The 24127-nt window shown below is 44.8% G+C and overlaps 1 protein-coding gene across 3 annotated transcripts in view; it reads left to right on the plus strand.

Moving 5' to 3' along the window:
* btbd8 (BTB domain containing 8) overlaps positions 1 to 23618 on the plus strand; it is a 48360-nt gene extending 24742 nt beyond the window's left edge. For 2 of the 3 annotated variants that reach the window (XM_042320642.1, XM_042320648.1), the window contains exons 8-19: positions 2203 to 2299; positions 3387 to 3475; positions 6950 to 7052; positions 8891 to 9073; positions 9808 to 9978; positions 10925 to 11054; positions 12348 to 12409; positions 13499 to 14129; positions 15431 to 15518; positions 15890 to 16026; positions 16127 to 18154; positions 22080 to 23618. In XM_042320642.1, coding sequence (XP_042176576.1) covers positions 2203 to 2299; positions 3387 to 3475; positions 6950 to 7052; positions 8891 to 9073; positions 9808 to 9978; positions 10925 to 11054; positions 12348 to 12409; positions 13499 to 14129; positions 15431 to 15518; positions 15890 to 16026; positions 16127 to 18154; positions 22080 to 22618 — 4258 coding nt within the window. In that variant the 3' untranslated portion in view covers positions 22619 to 23618. The remainder of the gene's footprint in view (positions 1 to 2202; positions 2300 to 3386; positions 3476 to 6949; positions 7053 to 8890; positions 9074 to 9807; positions 9979 to 10924; positions 11055 to 12347; positions 12410 to 13498; positions 14130 to 15430; positions 15519 to 15889; positions 16027 to 16126; positions 18155 to 22079) is intronic. The other variant, XM_042320654.1, reaches the window with a different exon arrangement.
* The last annotated feature ends 509 nt before the right edge of the window (positions 23619 to 24127 follow it).

The raw sequence follows: 24127 nt of genomic DNA on the forward strand, positions 1-24127 counted from the left end.
TTGCCAAAACTATAGTTTGTTAACAAGAAATTTGTGGAGTGGTTGAAAAACTAGTTTTAATGACTCCAACCTAAGTGTATGTAAACTTCCGACTTAAACTGTATATCAGATGTTCGGTAGTGACACTTCTTAAAATTACATTAAGATTTAGCAACTTTTACTAATTTTCTTCTTAATGTTTAGACATACAGACTACTGACATTGTGCCATATTGGAGAGGGGTGCAATCCCATCACCTGGTAATATTTGTAGGGTTGTGGCTTAAGGCACATTCATTTGACATTTATTTTATAATGTCTGTTTTGATAGTGACATCAAAAGTGGGGACAGCATTTTCAGAGAAAGATGTTTAAAATGAACTAATTATTAGATCAGTGTCTTTCAATGTGATAATAGAACAAATATATGTTCTATTGAAATAATAGTTAGAAAAGTGACAATCATGAATTGCTTTATTTTTAAACATGACGTTTAGCAGTCAGGGTTTGGGACAGCCACCTCTCATTAGAAATAGGTGTATAAACAATGACATTCTACTTTACTAATTTAACAATATGGTTGTCTTAGATTATTTTGGGGTGGCATAGCAATTTACACCACCTCTGGAATAACCCATATACATATAGAATAGAAAATAATTCATCCATCAGAAGCAAAAATGAATATCCCCAACTAGTAAAGGTACATTTCCTGAGGTCAGTGTGTTAGCTTGCTTCAGTTGTCTTAAGTGTTTTTAATAATAGTGGATTTCTTCAGTACTTACTATAGGGCTTGATAGTGAACCTACATGTATAGCACCAGAACCACAACACCACCTCACCTGTCCTTCTCTCCCAGTTAAAACCACAACACCACCTCACCTCTCCCTCTCTCCCAGTTAGAACCACAACACCACCTCACCTGTTCCTCTCTCCCAGTTAGAACCACAACACCTGTCCCTCTCTCCCAGTTAGAACCACAACACCTGTCCCTCTCTCCCAATTAGAACCACAACACCACCTCACCTGTCCCTCTCTCCCAATTAGAACCACAACACCACCTCACCTGTCCCTCTCTCCCAGTTAGAACCACAACACCTGTCCCTCTCTCCCAATTAGAACCACAACACCACCTCACCTGTCCCTCTCTCCCAATTAGAACCACAACACCACCTCACCTGTCACTCTCTCCCAGTTAGAACCACAACACCACCCCGCCTGTCCCTCTCTCCCAGTTAGAACCACAACACCACCTCACCTGTCACTCTCTCTGTTAGAACCACAACACCACCTCACCTGTCCCTCTCTCCCAGTTAGAACCACAACACCTGTCCCTCTCTCCCAGTTAGAACCACAACACCACCTCACCTGTCACTATCTCCCAGTTAGAACCACAACACCACCTCACCTGTCCCTCTCTCCCAGTTAGAACCACAACATGTTTCAAAGTTTTATCTCCACGTGCACAGGATACAACAGGTGTAAAACAATGCAGTGAATTTCTTACTTGAGCTCTTTCCCAACAATGCAGTAATATTGTTTAATAATATACTTAATAGAAAATAGAATCAAAGTTAACGCTTTATATTAAGGTAAACATTTTAGCCTCTGATTTGTAGTTTATAAGTATGTCTATAAGTAGCTTATAAGGCCTTTTTTGTCTTATTAGCCATATTAGGCTTAATTAAAATATTTGTTGTAGTACTGGCAAATCCTTAACCTCATTATTAGCTATAATAAAGTCATATTTATAGATAATAAAGAGCAAGTTACACAAGAAACATACTCTAAGTAAGCTGTCTCAATGTGTGACTAATAACTCAATATGCAGGTTTACTGGAGTGGTTGAGGTTGGTGTATACATATCTGTCCCAGTCAGAACCACAACCAACCTCACCCAACCCTCTCTTCCAGTCAGAACCACAACCCAACCTCACCCAGCCCTCTCTCCCAGTCAGAACCACAACCCAACCTCAACCAGTCCTCTTCGTCAGAACCACAACCCATCCTCACCCAGCCCTCTCTTCGTCAGAACCACAACCCTACCTCACCCAGCCCTCTCTCCCAAGCAGAAGCGCAACACCACCTCGCCCCTGTCTCCGTCAGAACCACAACCCAACCTCACCCAGCCCTCTCTCCCAGTCAGAACCACAACCTCACCCAGCCTTCTCTCCCAGTCAGAACCACAACACCACCTCAACCGGCCCTCTCGCCTCTCTCCTAGTCAGGTGGTGTTGGCAGCAGACATGTTGGGTCTGGAGGGACTGAAGGACGTGGTGGAGATGGTGCTGACCAGAGACTACTGCCGCTTCTTCCCCAAGGTAGGTTTCTGAATGTGAGGGAAAACGTCTGACATGTCTGTTTGGCAGGCCAATTTAGCCGACTTGTTTTTGTCTTAATGCAGTATTGTGTGATGCACGCAAACACACACACACAAAATCAAATGTTATTGTCATATACACACACGATAGGTGTTGTTTTACAGGGTCAGCCATAGTAATACGACACCCTTGGAGCAAATTAGGGTTAAGTGCTTTAGTCAAGGCATTAAGACACACTTACAGATTTTTCACCTTGACCTTGAACTTTTCACCTTGACCACCTTGGGTATTCGAACCAGCAACTTTTCAGTTACTGGCCCAACTCTCTAACTGCTTGGCTACCTGCCGCCAAACACACGCACACATGCACAATAAATAAAAAAAATCCTTTCTATTTTTACATGGCTCTCTTGTGGAGTGTTTTAGCTCTTCCTACCATTGCAATGCTTCTCTGATCTGCCCTAGCTTGGTCCCAGATCTGTTTGTGCTCTCTTGCCACACTTCATAGGAGTTGCCTATACAGCTAAAACAGATCTGGGACCAGCCTAGATCAGTTCTACATCTCCAGAGAGATTGCTGTAGTCTCATACCAGTCTGCGTCAGGAGGAAAGCCATGTGTATGAACACATTTAGCTGTTTTGGTACTGTTTTGTATCTCACGGGCATTCCTGCACCCTTAAAACAATGTCCCGCTGTGTTCCGGTTCTCTGAACAGCCTCTGTTTCATTACTCTTACCTCATCATGTGCCCAGATACAGTTCATATGGGGTGTTCCATTCTGCCCACTGCGACAGGCAGCTTCACTTTACCCCACAGCAGGCACAGAGAGAACTCTCTTTTTGATCTATTTTCACTCCTTACTCCTCATTACAAAACAATATTCCTGTGACCAATGTACGACGTTACTCATCTGTGTGTCAACTGCAAACAGTGTAGATATGTTTTTGTACCTTAGTTTATTGAGGCTTTTATTCGAGATCCTTCACTTGCAAGTACCTTTATAATCCATGTCCAATTGAAAAGACGGCCTATCATTAAAAGTGAAAACAAACATGTCTAAGTGACGGGACTTTTATTCTTACTGCAGCCTATAGATGGGGTTCAGAAAACCATCCTCGAGTGCCTCTCCCTCACCCACACCCTTGGACTCCAGAGCCTCCACAGCTTGTGTATGAGGTGAGTGTGTGTGTATGGAGCATTTTAGAGTGTATTTCTATGGGACATTATATTTTAGTTAGGTGCTGTCAGTTTGACAGATTTTTATCAACGAGGTTGGGGTCAATTCCATTGCAATTCAGTCACTTCAGGAAGTAAATTGATTGGGAAAATGAATAAAAATTGACCCCAAGCCTGTTTATCACCTTCAACATCTGTAGTTGTATAAGAAGGGTTTGGCTTAATCTGCATAATCCAGAGCACAATAGATGGAGGAACAGGGTCAACATAAGGTCACCATGTTATGTAGGTCACAATCTATGTAATAGCTGTCCAAAAGTCTCTGAAAACTTAACTTAAATTGCACTAATGCCAGAAACAGTCACCCCTCAGGCAGTGGTATGAATAATTATGGCCTTGATAGTGTTTAAGTCTGGTCATTCAGGGCTAACTCTGACATCACCATCTGTGTGTGGATTCCATCTGGCAGTAAGATACAGACATAAAACAACTAAAACGTGGTGCGTGGGCTGAGCCGTGCTGCCTGCCTTCTGCTCCGCTGAGGGGAAAGCTTTTGATGAGTTGTGTGTGTTAGGGGTGTGACGTTTTAAACGAATTTGGGATTGTTAACGTTGCAAAAAACAAATACAACTAAACCGAAACTCACTTTTCTATTAAATGTTTTGATATCACAGTGCAGTTATCACAAAATTACCATTAATAGGTTCCAATCATCAACCAAAAGGCAGTTTTTTAAAGTTTTTTTAAAAATACCTAATGTAACAATACTGTAAGTTGGAGGAGATATGCAGCTTTTAAGTTTTACTGGACAAAAATAGAAATGCAACATGCAAACTTTTTCAAAGGTTTTATTTAGTTACAGTTGATAGAAGGAAATCAGTCAATTTAAATAAATGTATTAGGCCTTTATCTATAGATTTCACGTGACAGGGAATACAGATATGCATCTGTTGGTCACAGATACCTTAAGAAAAGGGTAAGGGCTTGGATCAGAAAACCAGTCAGTATCTGGTGTGACCACCATTTGCCTCATGCAGCATGACACATCACCTTCGCATAGTCAATCGGGATGTTGATTGCGGCCTGTGGAATGTTGTTCCACTCCTCTTCAACGGCTATGTGAAGTTGCTGGGTATTGGCAGGAACTGGATAACGCTGTCGTACACATTGATCCAGAGCATCCCACGCATGCTTAATGGGTGTCATGTCTGGTGAATATGCAGGCCATGGAAGAACTGGGACATTTTCAGCTTCCAGGAATTGTATACAGATCCTTGCGACATGGGGCTGTGCATTATCATGCTGAAACATGAGATGATGGTGACTGAAGAATAGCACGACAATGGGCCTCAGGATCTCGTCACGGTATAAAGCGCTCTGCACGACATCGTTGTTAAGTTGGAAAAATGTCAGAGGGTGACTTGGAGGCGACAGCAGCTAAGTCCTGTATGGCAATACTTTGACACGGTAATGAAATTCAAATTTTGCAAGGTGGAATTGAGCTACAGCGGCAATACAGGTCCAATGCGAAAAGAGCGGCACTGTGAGGCCCAAACCATTGCTGGCAGCAGTGTGATAAGGGACAGAGTGAGAAAATCACAGCTCTGACTACAGAAATGGTTGCAGTTGTCATGCAGCCATTGTCAAAGGTATAGAATGTTGGCTTCAATGCCCTGATGGCATATCTAGAACCAGACTACAAAATCCCATCTCCCAAAAAAAAGTGATGGCCCGGGTGGAGAAATTGTACAATGATTGCTCTGCAAGTACAAAGCGCAAGCTCTCAAACAATCAGACTTGCATCACTGCTACGAGCCATCACATTGATGAGAAGTCGGACATCAAGTACGTACTGACAATTGAGAACATGAAGGAGAAGCACACAACAGAGAACCTAAAACAGCATTAATACCATTGTTGCTGAGTGGGTGGGGGACAGCAGTAAGGTGAGCACTGTCTGTTAGGGTTTTCTCTTGTTACCACAGCCACAAAGTCAAGATTGGCTATTTAAAAATTAATGAAAACAAACAAACAAATATTTTGTCTTAAGTTAAGGTTAGGCATAAGGTTAGAAGTGTAGTTAAGGTTATTGTTAGGGTTAAAATCACATTTTAAGTATAGAAATTGTAGAAATAGGCGGGCTTTATGAATTTGTGGCTGAAGTAACTAGTGACGACTGGTAGGTACGTAGCCAGGACTGTGGTAGATTGAACTGCATTGCCTCCTAGTGGTCATATGCAGAACCATATCTGGATTGTGAATTCACGTCATTTTATTTTCATTGATTTCTTTAACGTTTAAACTATTAATAAATGTCAGTTTAAACATTAAGATTCTATTTACATTTGTCACGTCCCTTGTGTGTATGATAGTAATGCGAGCTGAACTGAGCTTATAGCCCTGGGGTGCTGCGATTCACTCCCCTCAGGCCTCTGGAGCTAGCCAACCATCTCTGGCCACTACCCTGAGGGCCTGAGGCTGGGACTGAGAAAATGGGACTGAGCAACTAAGATGGCACATCATTCAGTTTCGCCACGACACTGGATCTCATCACTTCTCTCAGTGCCGCTGCCTTAACTAAAAGTTGTTTTATATTCCTAGGATGTGTCTCAAATGGCAACCTATTCCTTATAGTGCAGTACTATGAACCTGGTCAAAAGAAGTGCACGATAAAGGGAATAGGGTACCATTTGGAACGCGGCCACACATTGCCTGGGAAATTTGGGGCAGCAGGATATTGATATGTAATTGGGAGCTGTGCCATGTTTTTGGACACTTCTGGCTTCAGTTCCTTCCGAGCACCAGGACCAGTGAGGTTAATGAATGAGTCCCAAATGGCATTCGATTCGCTATATAGTGCACTATGGGCTCTGGTCAAAAGTAGTGCACTATAGGGAATAACGTGCCTTTTGGGACTCCTGCCTGTGTCTTATATAGAGTTTGGCAGCTTTCTCTGTGTGATGTCAGGCTGTATAAGTGGTTTGGGTCACGGACCTGACCTGTTTTACTGATGCAAATCACATGCTCTCTCACTGAGTCCCACAATCTCATTAATCCCCACTCACCCAGACCTTCAGCACACAGTCGCACACTGAACATCATCACACACTGAACATCATCACACACTGAACATCATCACACACTGAACATCATCACACACTGAACATTATCACACACTGAACATCATCACACACTGTGCACAGTCACGCTGAGCCTTGCTGGATACTCTGTGGATAGTTACTGTATATCAGTGGTTTAGCGAGTACCTAGGCTTGGTCTGCTGCTTACAGCACATGTATGACCCCCCCCGCCTGTGTGGCATCAAATCCCCGCTCCACCCAACTCAATATTTTCTCCCCTTCGTTCATACCCGTTTCTATAAAAACACAATTCAAAGGTGTTTAACAAGCAATATGTCAGAATATGTACTGAAGTGACAGGCTCTCGAACACTCGTTTGTACTGTGTGTTACAGGTGGGTGGCTGAACACTATGTGAAGAGCTGGTCAGAGAGACACTTTGCTCTGTTGCCTTGTGAGGTCCAGAGAGCCTGTCTAAATGCTGTGACTGGAGCCATGGTGGGTTATACACACACTCACAAGTCTACACACACACACACACCCCAACTTCCTCACCTCAATTTCCATAGTCCTTCATGGCAGGCGTGTTCAGGAGTCCAGTATGGATACAGACAGATGTAGCAGGGTAATCCAGATTTAAAAGCATTGGATTGGTCTAGTTTTGGCTGGAGGGAGTCCATGACAGGGAGTGTGCAAGTGCACAAAAGGGTAGAGAATTGGGACACAGCCCGTGTCTTTCCCTCGCCTCCCCTGGGTACACCACTCTGGAGCTCAGCCTACTACTACTTCTGCTGCTGCTGAGGAGGGCCTGCCTGCTGCCAAAATGTGTTGCATAATTTGGGTTTCCCCCTGCATCGATAGCCAAGTGCAGTTTCGGAAGGAACAACTGTGGTGGGACACAGTAGAGTTGATCAAAGGTGTAAATGTCTTAACAACTGTTAAAGACTGTAAATGTGTGTTTTGTTGTCCATAATATAATGAATTGTGAATTATGAATGATGTGATGCACGGTGTTTCACAAACTATGTTGTATGTGTTGAGAAATGGCTCTACGATAACAGGTCACATAAGAGCCGTAATAACTTGTTACACAGACTGTGAATGATCAATTATGAGATAGTTGGTGAAACACTTTGTATGTGTGTATGTGGTTGTATGTGTTGTGAGAAAGATAAGTACTGAGTATGAGAAAGGTCTCTAAAATAAGAGATCATAAGAGCTGTAACAAATGGCTACCCAGACTATTTGCATTGCCCCCCCCCACCACCACCACCACACACACACACTCTTTAAAACCGCTGCTACTCTCTGTTGTTATCGTCTATGCATAGTCACTTTAATAACTCTACCTACATATACATATTACCTATTACCTCAACTAACCGGTGCCCCCACACATTGACTCTGTACTGGTACCCCCCTGTATATAGTCTCACTATTATTATTTTACTGCTGCTCTTTAATTACTTGTTACTTTTATTTATTTTTCTTATCTGTATTTTTTTTTAACTGCATTGTTGGTTAGGGGCTCGTAAGTAAGCATTCGTATTCGGCGTGTGTGACTAATACAATTTGATTTGACTAGAAATATTGTTCACCGGACTGTGTGTGTGGTTGTAAGAGGGAATGTGCATGCCTACTTCGCACCTGCTTACAGCTTGCTGCCGCTGGCTAGTCCTTGTGGTAAACCGGGAAGCAGCTCTGTGCGTAAGCCTCCTCTTGCCACTACACAGCCTCTCCTTCACCAAAACTTCTGCCAGGCCTTCCTCGTGACAACACAGTAACTGGGTGTCTCTGCAGTCCCAGGCGAACTCTGCAGGGGTGCAGTGTGCAGGCACATGTTATCTGGGCACGCTCTGGCATCGGCCAACCATTGTCCCACTGCCTGTGGGTAAGTCTGGGAAGGCGAAGGCTAGGGGAGTTCACCCTGAGAGAAAAACAACGTGCTGGCGGCGCACGACAGGCGCTCCCCCGGAAAACTGGAGCTCCGGTAGCCTCCTGCAACTGTGAAAGGGTGTCTGTCGTCCTGGGTGTCCCCCTTGCCACTGGATTCCTCCTTGTCACATTGAAGACGTGCTGTTGGGACATGCACTCTAACCTCTGCACAGGTATCCACCTCTGCCTTGGTGGGGTGGGGTGGGGGGGGTGTTGTGAGGTAGAGCGAAAGAGCTCATAAGAGCTCTGATAAAAATAGTTCCCCAGAGATGTAATGTTTTATTGTTCCATCCAGACTGTACAGAGCGCTGGGCTCCTGCTGGGTGTGTTGTGATGTGAAGGAGAGAAATACAAAAGTCTCTCAAATAAGACATAACCGTTAATAATCCTGTTCTATCCAGACTGTACAGAACACGGTGACTCTGCTGTGTGGCAGTGAGCAGTTGCTGGGCAGTCTCCCGGAGGTCAAGTGGGCTAAACAGACAGTGTTGCTGGCTACAGAGCTGCAGGACCAGTGTCTGTCTGTCATTGTCACAAACCTGGCCCAGGTCTCACACACGCAGGCCTTCCACAGCCTACGACGGGTAAGGGAAGACGCACTCGTGACAGACACAGGACTTGTGGCGGATACACACACCTACACACAACATACACAGAGACTCACAGCCAATTATAAACTGATTCATTTGATCAGTTGTAGATGGTTCATTGTTACTTATTAAATGAGGCTAATGCTATGCACAAAAACTTCATAGTAAACATCCTGCTGGACGCTGAGGCAGTTCTAGATGCAGAGTCACAGTCCAAGAGGTTTGCACTCGTATCATTGGTGTCTGCATACATCATGTAAATGGTCTATTTCATTCTGTGGGTGTCTGTCCTCAATGTGCCAACTCACTGTGTCTGACTCTGCCCTGATAGAAATACGCATTCCAATCCCAATCATTCCACCCTGTTATCACAGACACAGAGCTATACAGCGGTGGTGACAATGGGTTTCCTGAAGGATTATCCTCATCAGCCTCTGAAATTGGTCTGATTCAGTTCATGTATTAGCATGGGAGTCTGAGATGTAATTATAATCCATCCTAATGTGTTTGAGCTGTGTAGTGGTCAGTGTACTACAGTGTAGCAATTGTTCTGTACTACAGTGAAATAACCGTTTGGTTGTAAGCAAGGGGTTTCTCAGGGTCTGGTGTGGGGTTTCTCAACTTCATCCACCTTGGGTTTCTCCACCTCCCTTTCACATACATTTAGTTATATTTAAATCCTCTACTTTTACTGTGTGCTATTGAATAAAATAACGTGTGTGTTTTAGAGAGAGGAGTCGACGCGGGAACCGGCCCTGTTGAAGAAGCTGTGCTCAGCCATACGGGACAGGGTCACAGTGGATAACTGTTGTGACCTGTTCACCGCTGTGGATCACCTGGCTGGGGAGGAAGACATTGAAGGAGAGACACCCCTGGAGGAGAGGGGTCAGAGGGAGGAGGTGAATACAAGTACTCACATTCACTCACTCACAGTCCCCCAAACAAAAATCTAGTTATTCCGATTTTGCCTTTTTTAAATTATTTGTTGACTAAGCATGACGAGGGTTTTCTTCCATTTCAAAGGATAATGGTGAAATGACACAGAAAGAGCTGTGAAGGGTGAACATTAAAACATTCCCTGCTATGCTCTCTGCCTCTCTTCCCTCTTTCTCACACACACACACACACACACACACACACACACACACACACACACACATTGGGTGAAAGGTAGAGATTCACAGTTCCAGAGCTCCATGATTCCTGTGTAATTACTCCCAGGGGCGTAGAGGCCTGGCTGGGTTTGAGCTGCAGCCAGGGTTAGGCTGGCTGGGTTAAGTCACATGTCCTTACGCAGAATATGGCAGGGTGGATTAGAGTTGGAAAGAGGGAAAGCATGTAGAGACATGGGAGTGGCCTTCTCTAATCTGCCTCTGTGTTGTGGCCAGTAGTCAGAGGGCGTGAGAGCCCGAGCGAGTGAGAGGAAGGGAAAGAGGGTGGGCGTGTTAGACGGTGGTGAGCGAGAGAGGAAGGGAGGGAGGGAGGGTGTGTATGTGTGTGAGGGTGGGAGAGCGAGAGGATTGAATGGAGGGAGGGTTTGTGTGAGGAAGGAAGCCCCCCCCCCCAGCTCTGTTTCTTATAAACATTGAGGCGATGTGGAGGAAGAGGAGGCGGGAGCACAGCAGCAGCCTCAGCTGATGACATCATCCATTTAGCTCAAAGGAGCTCAAGTGGATTCTGCAAGAGGGAGGGAGAGAGAAAGGGGGGGAGGGGGGGTGATTGTTACCATGGTGATGGGTACTTTAAGCAGCTGCTGATTCGCTCGCTCGCGCTCTCTCTCTTTCCCCCTCCCTCTCTTCTTCCTCCTCCTCCTCCCTCCCCTCTCTCCTTTCCTCTCTAAACCAGCCGTTCAGGCGAGAGATTGGTGCGCTGCGCGCTAGGTTGTGGACCTTCTTGCTCCAGTCATTCTACGCCGTCCGCCACACGCGGGGATGGGAGACCCTGCCCTCCAAGCACAGAGAGCGGATACTGGCAGGTAAGACAAGGGAAAACGGCCATCTTTAATCTATGGGGCTTTAGCTGTAGCTGGGAGATGATCTGATCTGTCCCTCGCTGCAGAGGAGAGCCAGAGCTCTCTTCCTCTCGGCTCAGATGGGATATTATGCAGGGTGTGTTTGTTTGTTCTATTCAACCCAACCACATAGTGATGGTAGCCTGGTCCCAGATCTGTTTTCTGTTTGATCTTGTTTGGCATGACAATGACCATAGGAGAAGACAAGCGACAGCACAAAACAGATCTGGGACCAGGCTATAGTGACAATGACCATAGGAGATGGTAAGGGACAGCACAAACAGACCTGGAACCAGGCTTCAGTGATGGAGCACAGGGTCTGTCTCTGTATCGTTAGAGAGGAAGGAACCAAAGCCCCCCGAGGCATATGTTGTTGCCGCTGCCTCTGGGTAACATCACACAATTAATGGCTGCTTTCAGCACATCTGCAGAACAGAACAGAGCACCCACAGCCACAACCTGAAGGTTCATCTATTGTTTGGGCGAGGAGGGTGCCGCCTCGGTCTCTCACCCCATTTTCAGCCAATCGTAGTCAAGGCTAACATGGTAACTGCAGCATACTCTGCATGTTCTGTGTTGTAAAAAAAGGGGCGGGGGTGGATGCTTGAATTTCTCTCTCTTTGTGGTTTTCACACATAATTACATGCATTCTCTGAGAAACGAATGAAGTACTGCTTCGTTTTGACTGTTTAGCTTTGCGATCCATTGAAATGCCTTGCGTGAATGATTTATTGAACTTGGTTTTAGAATTCCACTGACATTCCATACTGATGGAATCTCCCTCTGTCTCTCACATAGAGACCCTAGTTTACACATGCATACACACGGCAAGGCACATAGAATGAATATGCATACTGGTAGTTGCATACAGTAATCTAGTCACACATGTCACATCATACACACCCACCAGACACACACACACTCGACTACATTCCGGTGCAGCAGTTTGGTCTTGATTTGGAGCATCTCTGGGGAAATGGTAAGATAAGCTGTGAAGTCTCTTCTTGCTCGGCAGACACAGTTGACTGATGTTCCATTGATTAAATGTAAATCTCACCACATCAGGATTGTACGCATTGTTTCACCCACTGTATCTCATTGAAATGAAAATCAGGAAGCCTGAAGTGGAATAGCCACATTGCAGTATCCTCAATGGACACGTCTTGGATTTGATATTTCAGGAACGTTGGTATATTTGAATGTAATGGTAATTTAAACATGTTTTAAACATTGCTTTAATTGTGTTCTCTCCTATAGCTGCTCTTGATAAAGGAGACAGTAGAAGACTTGGGAAAAAGCCTGTTTTTACCAGCTCACAGGTAATGTATGATAAAAGCTGATTTAGTCTCATTTAAAAGCAATTGTTTTATTCTTCTTTTTCGTCGTTAAATCACTTAGTCGGGTGATATGAACCCATCTATAACACCGAGAAACCTGTGTAATGATTATGATATGTGGTTGTGATACCTACTTTAGTTGAATGCACGAATTATACTCTGGATAAGAGCATCTAGATGTTAAATGACACAAATGTGGATGTAATGGCGTGATTATGATCTAGGAGGGTGGCTTTTGGTTTTTGAAAGCCTGTAATCACTTCACACATCACAGAGATGTGAATGGTGGAAAACCGAGAGCCAGCCACACACACACACACACACACACTGGAGGCGACACGTGTGTGTGTGTGTGTGTGTATGTGACGTGAGTGGCTGAGAGAGGCCGCGCCAACAGCAACCTGACAGATATTGTGGTGCACTACTTTTGACCAGGGCTCATAGGGCTTTGGTCCAAATTAGTGCACTATATAGGAAACAGGGTGCCATTTGGGATGCTATACTTCTGTCGCTCTGCTGACCCCGACACAGGGCTGCTGACGGCTGTCATTTCGTAATTGACACAGAAAGCAATTACCTTTTCGGCCCCTCAGTGATAAATACACAGACCTTGTGTCTTATCAAACTGATGAACTGTGACACAAGGCAGCGAGCACCTGGAAGGATGTGATGAGGGCCGGGGCTGCTTTTGTTTTACAAGCCTGAGTATACAGTACAGCTCAGTAGCTTGCAGGCATCCTCAACAGTATTATTCAATTCTATTCAATTCCATTTCATTTGAGTAATTTAGCAGAAGCTCTTATCGCGATCAACTTAGTCGTTCAGTTCATTGATTCAACTAATGTAGGTTAAATAACAACGTATCACGATCATTACAAGTAAAATGTTCTTAGCCAGTATCTACAAAATCTGGCTAATCAGTTTTTAGATAGCATGTTAATTCCAGTTTGGGTCGGACTTCCTTCTCGGTATTTAGCTGTTAAATCGAGTCCGTAGACCACTATGCCATTATTTTAAATGATGTTGTGTGATTGGAACTTTTCCATTCAAACCTCTCTCGTCTATTTTTAGCAGCCAAGGGGTGTAAGATGCGCCTCAGGTCCTACAGCTCCGTGTGAGAGCCCTCCTGTCCACAGGGCCAATCGGGTCGTCAGGAACACAGGAACAGGAAGTTGCACTACGGCTGCATCATCACCCACCATGAAGTCAGACGGGCTGGGCACGCCAGTCCTCCCAGCCACCACAGAGAGAGGGACTAACGCTACCAAGCCTGGAGACAGTGACCCATCCAGGGCAAAGAACGGCAAGACCAAGCAGCCAGGCGACCACCGAAGCACCACGGCTAAAGCCAAGACTACAACCTCCGCCACAGTGCTCAATGGTACAGCTGGCCCAGGGGGGGCTAGGAAGGAGGTAGCCACTGCTAACGGATCCAGGGGCTCCCCGACAGGAGGTAAAGGGGCTAAGGACCAGGACAGGAGGCCTAACCCTGGAGCCAGGCCCAAGACCTCTCCTCCAGGTACCACCTCCACAGCTCAGGCTAGGCCAGGGAAGCTGCAGAAGAGTACAGCAGGGAAGGGTGACTCTTTTCAGGGGGCAGACAGCAGCACAGCCCACCCCGCCACCACCACCCCCTCCACATCAGGCAGTGCCTCCCCTGACAACAGCTCCGGAAGCCCACGCAACAGCCACGCCATCCCAGGTCTGGTCTAACATTCAACGTTATAAACTTGCTCCCCAGTGGGCAAAACTGGTTGAAAATACATCATAATGTCGTTGTAATGACGTTCAACTTGTTTTGCCAGCTGGGTAACTGTAATTTCCAGGTTTTAACATCCAATGTTATTTACTTGCCTCCCAGATGGGGAAAAATTGTTGAAAAGACGTCATGATGATTTTGTAATTACGTTTTAATGACGTTGTGATAATGACGCTGTAATAAAGTCATCCGAACCAGTTTTGCCAGCTGGGTTAATTCACTCATTCTTTTTTCTTATGATGACAATAATTATATTTTATGGCAGGAAGTTAGAGTATCTGAAAAATTAGCTTGACGCAGAAATAGTTGGCAGCAAGTTTTGTGGAAATAAGTAGCAGACTGATTTACATGAGTTATACTTTAACCCTGAGGTGTTCTAGAGAGAAGGAAGATAATACATTGAAGTAGAAACACATTATATACAGTAGTGGTGTGCATGAATATGAATCGAGAAGCACTCCTTTCTTTCATATTAATCAGTTCAATGTAGAACCACAGAAATAAATATCCCTATGGGTAGCACAGCCTGGCAACAGACACCCCAAAAAGCCGCAGAGCTGAAGGTCAAAACCAACATAGCTCACACACAGGGGTGAGACCAATTTATTTCTCCACACCCAGTCTGGTCCAAGCTCCCGTGGTGACGGTGTATGCTCGTTTGGAGAAGGAGGGGAGTTGTGTGGTGTGTAGACTGATAGCAACACCCTCTGTCTGTCTGGGGAACTGGGCCTCAGCCGGCCTGTCTCTCTTTTTCATACAAAAGAGAAGAAGAGAGAGTCGTAGTGCCATATGCTCTCCCTCCCCCTCTCTCTCTCTCTCTAACCAAACCAGTCATCCCTATTCGCCTACTCTACTCCAGCTCTATCAGTTTTATTGGCCCTGATTGTGCATTATTTTGGCTCTGGAGTACAGTACTATTATCAGCTCCTAGCCTTTAGCTTGCTGAATATGAATCAAAAAAACACTAATTGTTTGTCAGATATTGACATCCCTGTTAGCTCTCCCTAAAATGTAATCATTGGTGTACTTTGTTTGAGAATTTCTTTAGATGAATCTGCATTTTTCCCCTCCAAAACAATGTCTGTTTATTGTTGCACTCTTCTTCCCCACTAAGCTGTATAGCTAAACAAATCCTATTCCTCCTCTTAACCCCTCATTCTAAGTGAGCAGTTTTCATTTTCCAACAATACATATCAGTGTTTTGGTGCAAGGTTAAAGCACACTATAACAATCCTGTGTTTTAGGTCTTAAGTCAAAAACACAGGCTAAACTTCTGACCAAATCTCCACTGACGAAACCCCCCCAGAAAACAGACACTGCAAAGACCAACAGGTAAGCAACATTGCACCCACAATCAGAACCTCCTACTTAGATAGAAGACCATCCCTGAGAAATGGTAGAAAAAGCTCTGCTGCCCCCCACTGTTATATATTGGTAGTTGCTAGTCCATATAGAGATGGATGAAACAACACAGTGCTTGTTTATGCTAAGGCCTTATGAGGTTTATGAGCTTTTGTCCCTTAATGGTATCAAGCCCTGTGATATTGTGTCCATAATGTATTGATTGTTGTTATTTTCCTAAATTACAATATATATTTTTACAATTTAAAAATCGCTTTAATTTCTGTAAGTGTCAGGCTTAATTTTCTGCTCTCTGGGGCTGGGTATGCTTTTGATTTGATTGTCTTTTTAATCTCCCTCAGCCCAACCAATAAGCCCAGCGCTAGAGAGGCCAATAAAGCCAAGCCTCTCTCTATAGGAAGAGCAACAACTAGAGGAACAGGAGCCAGAGCAGACACGAAGGGAAGGAGCACACCAACAGGCTCTGCTGAGAACCATGGTGCGTGCGTGTTTGTGCCAATACAAATCCTAACATCATCTCACTGTTGGCCAAATGATTGAAATAGTCTTCCCTTTTTCTTGTTTCTCCTCTCATGAAGTCTCTAGACCTGGGTCCTCCCTGAGTGCCAGAAAGCATGCGTCTCCCAGGAAAGAGGAGGATAAGGATGGTTCTAAAGCCTCAGCAGACAAAGCACCCAGGAAGACCACAAAACCCACCCCAGCTACCGCAGCCAAATCTGCTTCTAAACCAACAAAGTCCAACTCTATCTCTGCTCCTTCCAAACAGCCTCCGCAAGCAATGGCCAAATCTGGACCTAAGCAGAAAAGTACCTCTGAATCTCCTACAGAGAAAGCCTCCCCAAAGTCAGCGGGGCCAGTTAAAAACTCTTCCTCCTCTGTCGTTTCTTCTAAAAAGCCTGCAGCTAAAGAGAAAGAGGGATATAATGGTAAAACCTCTGCGGAGACTCAACAGGCTAATGACACTGGTGCTGAGGCAGAGAGGGTCTCCTCCCATTCAAATCCCAGGGAGGCGGCCTCCGAGCCAGCAGCAGGATCAACAGAGCAGAGCCCGACACATAACAGTATACTACCATCAGGCCCCCAGGGCCTCGGTGGAGGAGAGGACTCCCTCTCCTTACCCCTGAGCACCAGCCCTAAGCAGAGTCCCCAGAAGTCTGCCAAACAACCAGGTAAACCTAACAGCACAGGAGGAATCAGGGCTCTGTCCAGTCAGCCACCAGCAACCAACCACATCTCTCAAGGGAATGCTCTTGTTAACGGAGAGCCTGCTAAGCACACAGAGGGAACACACACATGTAAACACACTCCTGGCTCAACCACAGATCTTCCCCTGGACACCCCGAACCCAGGCAGCCTGAGCAGCACAGATAACCCTCTAGAGGACTCGTGGAGCGGCCTGCACCACCAGGTCAGCCCTGAGTCAGAGTCCGGCAGTGCCACCACCTCCTCAGACGACATCAAGCCCCGCTCTGAGGACTACGATGCCGGAGGCTCGCAGGACGACGTGGACGACTGCTGCTCCAACGACCGCGGCGGAACCAAGGGAGGCGGAACCATGCGTTGCCATGACTTCCTGGGCCGCAGTAGTAGTGACACGAGTACGCCCGAGGAGCTGAAGATGCTGGACGGTGGGCTGCGGGTCGAGGTGAGGCTGAAGGGGCGCGAGGTTGAGACCACCAGTGAGGAGGAAGGGGTGAGGCGACGGCCACGCTCCTGGCTGAGCAGGGACCGAGAGGAGGTCCCTGTTGAGGAGGAGGTAGAGAAAGTGGAGGCCAATGTTACAGTGAAGCAGGTCCCCGACAGCCAGCTCTTCTCCTCCGATGAGTCAGAGGAGTCTGAGGAAGAGGAGGATGAGGAAGAGGACGAGAAGTCAGAGGTGGAGGTTCTTCCTTGTCATCATGCCCCTCTGCCTCCTGTTGACCCATCCCCTCAGTTCCAGGGCATTATCAACTTGGCCTTCGAGGATGGAGCTGACCCTGACCAGGACAATGAGCAGCAGGACTACCAGTCAGCCTCTAACTTCCGCCGCTCTGTTTTGATCTCTGTAGACGAGTGTGAGGAGCTGGGATCAGAGGAGGGCGGGGCGCAGACTCCACCCCAGCAACAGCCTGACGACCCCCTCACACCCTGCGAAGTCTTCGAGAGTGACCCTCCTCCAGCCCCTCAGTCGGCCCCCAACTCCGTGTCTCACTCTGGGGAGCACCTGGCGTCTGACCTTCCCAAAAGCACACCTCAGCAGGAACAAGGTACCGAGCAGGAGTCCAACACCAAACCCATTGTTTTCCTCACTGAGATCCAGGATCCTCTGGTAGATGACCATAACCCCACCAAGGTGGAGGGAGTAGAGCCCAGCCCTGGTTGCCCTCCCCTGGACCCTGACCTCAGTGACCTGCCTCCCCAGGAGCGGGAGAGACCCTGCCACCTGGACCTCCGGCCTGCTGAACAGTACAGCAACGGAGGGACACCACGCAGGAACCCCTCAACCAAGCCTAACCAAGCATCTGTACCTGCAGAGAGCAAGAGAGCAGACTTACATCTAGACTTAAATTACCCTCAGCAGACAGGGGAGTCTCCTGCACATGCAGCTATCCCACAGTCCCCAGCAGGTAATGTATACTAATCTACATTTAGGACCCCTCCTAATTTAAACCCTAAAACCAAACCCCTCACCCATTTTCCTTCCCCACCCAGCCAAACTCCATCAGTCAAGGCATAGTTAGTTAGTTCACCCTTTGCAAGATACAATCTCCTCTGTCTCATATGATATAATGCTCGGACTACTCATTTGCATCATGAAACATACACTTAGCTATCCCATTCCTCTCAAAAAGGATATTATGCAGATTATATAACTAGTTCAAATTCAATGAGGGGATCATTTTTGTATATGCCCATATAGCTAAAACCTTGCTATCATTACACAAAACATCTGTTTGTGTACCAATCCATCGATTTGAATTTGCAACACCAATTTAAAACATGGAGATTGGTCAATCAAAAAACATGCAGGAGTAGTTTAGCTATAATCATCCTAATGATTCAACTTTTTCAGAGGCATTCTGACCCTGACTACTCAGATTACATATGAAAAGGGGGGAGAAGAAGCTATGTTAATGTCAATGCGAAAACTGACACGAAATTATTACGTTTTAGTCCCCAAATGGCACCCTATTCCTTTTATAGTGCACTAGATGGAGCTCTGGTCAAAAATAGTGCACTATGTAGGGAATAGAGTGCCATTTGGGGACCAAAACGTAATAATTTAGTGTCAAGTACTATGCCATGTGTTGGTTATAAACCACCTGCCTTGTGACAAGGTGTGGCGGATTGACTTAGGCCTAGTTGTACCGATGCACTTTGATGTACATAAAAATGCAAATAGGCCTATTCAATGATTTTTCGTTGTTTCTTTTATTGAATGCCATGAACTCCAGCAGCTTCTGGTCTTTGTCAAGCCAATAAGATAATAGCTGATGATATTATTTATTGGGATTGATGTCTTTATAATTTGTGTTTTATGCAAAAGATATGCAGCCAAGCTATGATTTTTACTACCAAATCAAATCACATAATAATATGGCCATTTGATTTAGAAGGTAAATCCCAAAATATCTGTATTGTACTATGGACCACAGTACTAAGCTGTCACGATGACCAGATTGCTTTTGAGAAAGGTTTAGTCTTATGTCAATCTACGTGTTACCTACCTACAGGGACCCTTACCTACCCAGGATCGGCTTGTTTTTGTTGTAATTTGTCAGATCCTCCTAGCCTGTGTCTGTTCCTCAGTCTGCTTATCTAGTAAAGACATCTGCATGCCAGTAATACAAGCCATTTGTTGTCTGTCTTTTTATTTATTCCACCCAATATTATTGTGTTTGTATTTTTTTTTTTACTAGTTTTATTCTGTAGTACTGGTTTGGTTCAATAGCCTTTGTGTGGTGCTGCCTGGTAGCCTTCTGTGTGTAGTGTGTCTAGAACAATCTTTATCTTCCATAGTTCTGATATGTCTCTCTTTTTTCACTCATGTTATACAGCAAATCCTATGCTATTACTTAGTTAGGGGGTTTACATCTGAAATGGAACCCTATTCCCTATATAGTGCACTACTTTGTGCACTATATAGGGGATATGGTGACATTTTGGATGCATACTAGGTAGGGGGTATCCTAGAACAAAACATGTCAATCTTGTTTCTGCTGTCAACAGCGATAAGTGGACATTTTTATGATATTTTGCCAGTACCGTCGTGGCCAAAAGTTTTGAGAATGACACAAATATTAATTTTCACAAAGTCTGCTGCTTCAGTGTCTTTAGATATTTTTGTCAGATGTTACTGTGGAATACTGAAGTATTATTACAAGCATTTCATAAGTTTATTTTATAAGGCTTTTATTGACATGTACATGAAGTTGATGCAAAGAGTCAATATTTGCAATGTTGACCCTACTTTTTCAAGACCTCTGCAATCTGCCCTGGCATGCTGTCAATGAACTTCTGGGCCACATCCTGACTGATGGCAGCCCATTCTTGCATAATCAATGCTTAGAGTTTGTCAGAATTTGTGGGGTTTTGTTTGTCCACCCGCCTCTTGAGGATTGACCACACGTTCTCAATGGGATTAAGTTCTGGGGAGTTTCCTGGCCATGGACCCAAAATATCGATGTTTTGTTCCCCAAGACACTTTTGCCTTATTGCAAGGTGCTCCATCATGCTGGAAAAGGCATTGTTCGTCACCAAACTGTTCCTGGATGGTTGGGAGAAGTTGCTCTCGGAGGATGTGTTGGTACCATTCTTTATTCATGGCTGTGTTCTTAGGCAAAATTGTGAGTGAGCCCACCCCCTTGGCTGAGAAGCAACCCCACGCATGAATGGTCTCAGGATGCTTAACTATTGGCATGACACAGGACTAATGGTACCTTCTCCGGACAAGCTTTTTTTCCAGATGCCCCAAACAATCAGAAAGGGGATTCATCAGAGAACATGAGTTTACCCCAGTCCTCAGCAGTCCAATCCCTGTACCTTTTGCAGAATATCACTGTCCCTGATGTTTTTCCTGGAGAGAAGTGGCTTCGTTGCTGCCCTTCTTGATACCAGGCCATCCTCCAAAAGTCTTCACCTCACTGTGCTTGCAGATGCACTCACACCTGCCTGCTGACATTCCTGAGCAAACTCTGTACTGGTGGTGCCCCGATCCCGCAACTGAATCAACTTTAGGAGACGGTCCTGGTGCTTGTTGGACTTTTTTGTTAGCCCTGAAGCCGCCTTCACAACAATTGAACCGCTCTCCTTGAAGTTCTTTATGATCTGATAAATGGTTGATTTAGGTGCAATCTTACTGGCAGCAATATCCTTGCCTGTGAAGCCCTTTTTGTGCAAAGCAATGATGATGGCACGTGTTTACTTGCAGGTAACCATGGTTGACAGAGGAAGAACAATGATTCCAAGCACCACCCTTCTTTTGAAGCTTCCAGTCTGTTATTCGAACTCAATCAGCATGACAGGGTGATCTCCAGCCCTGTCCTAGTCAACACTCACACCTATGTTAACGAGATAATCACTGACATGATGTCAGCTGGTCCTTTTGTGGCAGGGCCAAAATGCAGTGGAAATGTTTTGGGGGGATTCAGTTCATTTGCATGGCAAAGAAGGACTTTGCAATTCATCTGATCACTCTTCATAACATTCTGGAGTATTTGCAAATTGCCATCATACAAACTGAGGCAGCAGACTGTGAAATTGAATATTTGTGTCATTCTCAAAACATTTGCCCGCGACTGTATAGACCTCTTATTTAGTGATATTGAAGCAGTGTTTATGATAGAAAGAAACTGTATATAAAAACAAATGGGAAATGTCAGAGAAAACGAGTGATGTGCGTACTTCCTTTTGTTCTACAAATGAAATCATTTCTGCCTGCATTTAGATTGTTGTTACAGTATAATAATCATATCTGTACAATACAAAAGGTTTGCTCAATAGTTAGAGACCTGCACGGTTTACTTCTTCAAACATATCACTGGTGCCTGAGCAAACGGAGTTATGCAGAGTTAGGCTAACTAACCAGCGCTGGCAATGCAATGCATGGCTTACTGTGTTAATTACTGCTGGATAAAAGAGACACATCCAGACAACTACATCCCTCTGTGCTTCACCTTTTAAGGCAGCTGTGCATCCTCCCTGTCACCCACAGTCCAGGTCAGTGATTACTCGTGATTTATACACCTGATATAAATGTACAGTATATCAACAATATCATATCATAATCCATTGGTCTGTAACGCAAGTACCAATGCGATGGTGAAACGAGGGCCCCCCCCATCTCCTAGTAGAATACAGGCCATTGCCTGATCCAATCATTGATTATTAAATGGTTAAAAGGACACAGTTGCATTAAGGGGGAAACTTTAGTCATGTTGATGTTGGGATGATATTGGAAAGAAGTGACCAGAAGAATGCCTGTGTAATGACTATGGACTTATGGAAAGCTGAATCGTTAAGTCATTGTGCAGTATTGTCAATTGTTTTTAGGGGACAATGAGGGACATTGTGACAGATTGGATCAAACAACAACCCCGACCTGTACACAAGACCGCCGCCCGTCCAAAGCCCTCTCTCCCATCTACGAACTGGACGTGGGAGAAGCCTTTGAGCACCTCAGCTCCTCGGACAACATCAAGGACAGGAGCAGGAGGAGCACAGTGGGGCAGGAGGAGGAGAATGATGAAGGTTACAATGAGGAGAGCAGTAAGTTTGCAGAGCGTGACTGGAGCATGCTGAAGCAACTCCTCTCAGACCAGGAGTCCAGTCTGGGCATCATGAATCCAGTCCCTGAGGACCTGAACCTAGCCCAGTATCTGATCAAGCAGACCCTGTCCCTCTCCCGGGACTGCCTTGACGCCCAGCAGATCTTCCTGCCCCACGAGAAGGAGACGTTTAAACGCTGGGCGGAGCTCATATCACCCCTGGAGGACTCCACAACTAGCATAACTGTGACCAGCTTCTCTCCTGAAGACGCTGCCTCGCCGCAGGGGGAGTGGACCATTGTGGAGCTAGAAACACATCACTGACAAAGACTATAAAGAATTAGAAGTGAATGGATCATCATGGTGTTAGAAACACATGACTGACAAAGACTATAAAGAATTAGAAGTGAATGGATCATCATGGTGTTAGAAACACATCACTGACAAAGACTATAAAGAATTAGAAGTGAATGGATCATCATGGTGTTAGAAACACATCACTGACAAAGACTATAAAGAATTAGAAGTGAATGGATCATCATGGTGTTAGAAACACATCACTGATTGATGGCTTTAAGGATTAAAGAGACACTAGCCTCTTAACCTCTTTCTGGATTAATCAACTATACTATACCAGGTGTCTGGTACATTTATCAACTATACTGTACCAGGTGTCTGGTACATTTATCAACTATACTGTACCAACCTTTTCTTGCCCAGGGACCCCCTCCCAGGCAAACCGGCGACCCCCCCCAATCATAAGTTAGATTTTTTGGGGCTGACCGCTGCAGTACCCCGGTTGAATACCGCTGAACTATACAACACTTCTGACTGCATTTAGGGGACTGACACTGCTACAGTACTGTCTATCAGGGAGCTGTTACACTTTGTCTGGACTTTTACAACATGTCTTCTGTCTCTCTTGACAACTACGGTACAACAATTCTTCCGTTTTATACCTTGATTTCATTATGTTTGATTCCTCTATTTATTTACTGCTTTTTATGCTGCTTTTCATGGAACTCTTGAGGTTGTTTTGGACTCTCAAGCTGCGCTTGTTTGTTTGCATTCAGTCCATCACCTTCCTTTATATCCTTAATACTTAATGGACTGAGAGTTTAGACACATGAGCTGTTGTGCATGCAGACATTTTTTTGTATGTTTACTTGGTGTTTGCAACATTTAGAAGAAAATAAAAAAGCTTTCTTTCTCATGCTCTTTAGTCTTTATGATGGTCAGACAGTGGAGTTTCACAGAAACTAGAGAACATGTTGGCTTTACATTAATTGTTGTATATGAAAATAAAAATGTGTGCTTCTAAATACAATGGTTTCATTGATTGTTTTTAGTTTAGTGACAGTTGATTCAAATACAATACTCGATTATTTTAGAAAATGAAGAGATCATTTGTGAAATGATATCGATTTTTATTGCACATGTCCGGTTAAAATGAGGGATACACTTCAAAAGGAATATTTGAGCGTTTGTTACTGTATCTAATGCACTAAATAGAATCACCTTTTGGCATTGGTGTAAAGTACTTAAGTAATACTTTAAATATTTTTTACTTAAGTTGTATTTTGGGGTATCTGTACTTTACTATATGTTTTTGACAACTTTTACTTTAGGAAATGATGTACTTTTTACTCAATACATTTTCCCTTATACCCAAAAGTACTTGTTATGTTTGGAATGCTTAGTAAAATAGAAATATTGTCCAATTCACACACTTATCAAGAGAAGATCCCTGGTCATAACTACTGCCCTTGATCTGGCAGACTTACTAAACACAAATGCTTCATTTGTAAAGTATGATAGCCTGGGGCACACTCC

Source organism: Oncorhynchus tshawytscha, linkage group LG01 (genome assembly GCF_018296145.1).
Source record: "Oncorhynchus tshawytscha isolate Ot180627B linkage group LG01, Otsh_v2.0, whole genome shotgun sequence".
Taxonomy (NCBI): domain Eukaryota; kingdom Metazoa; phylum Chordata; class Actinopteri; order Salmoniformes; family Salmonidae; genus Oncorhynchus; species Oncorhynchus tshawytscha.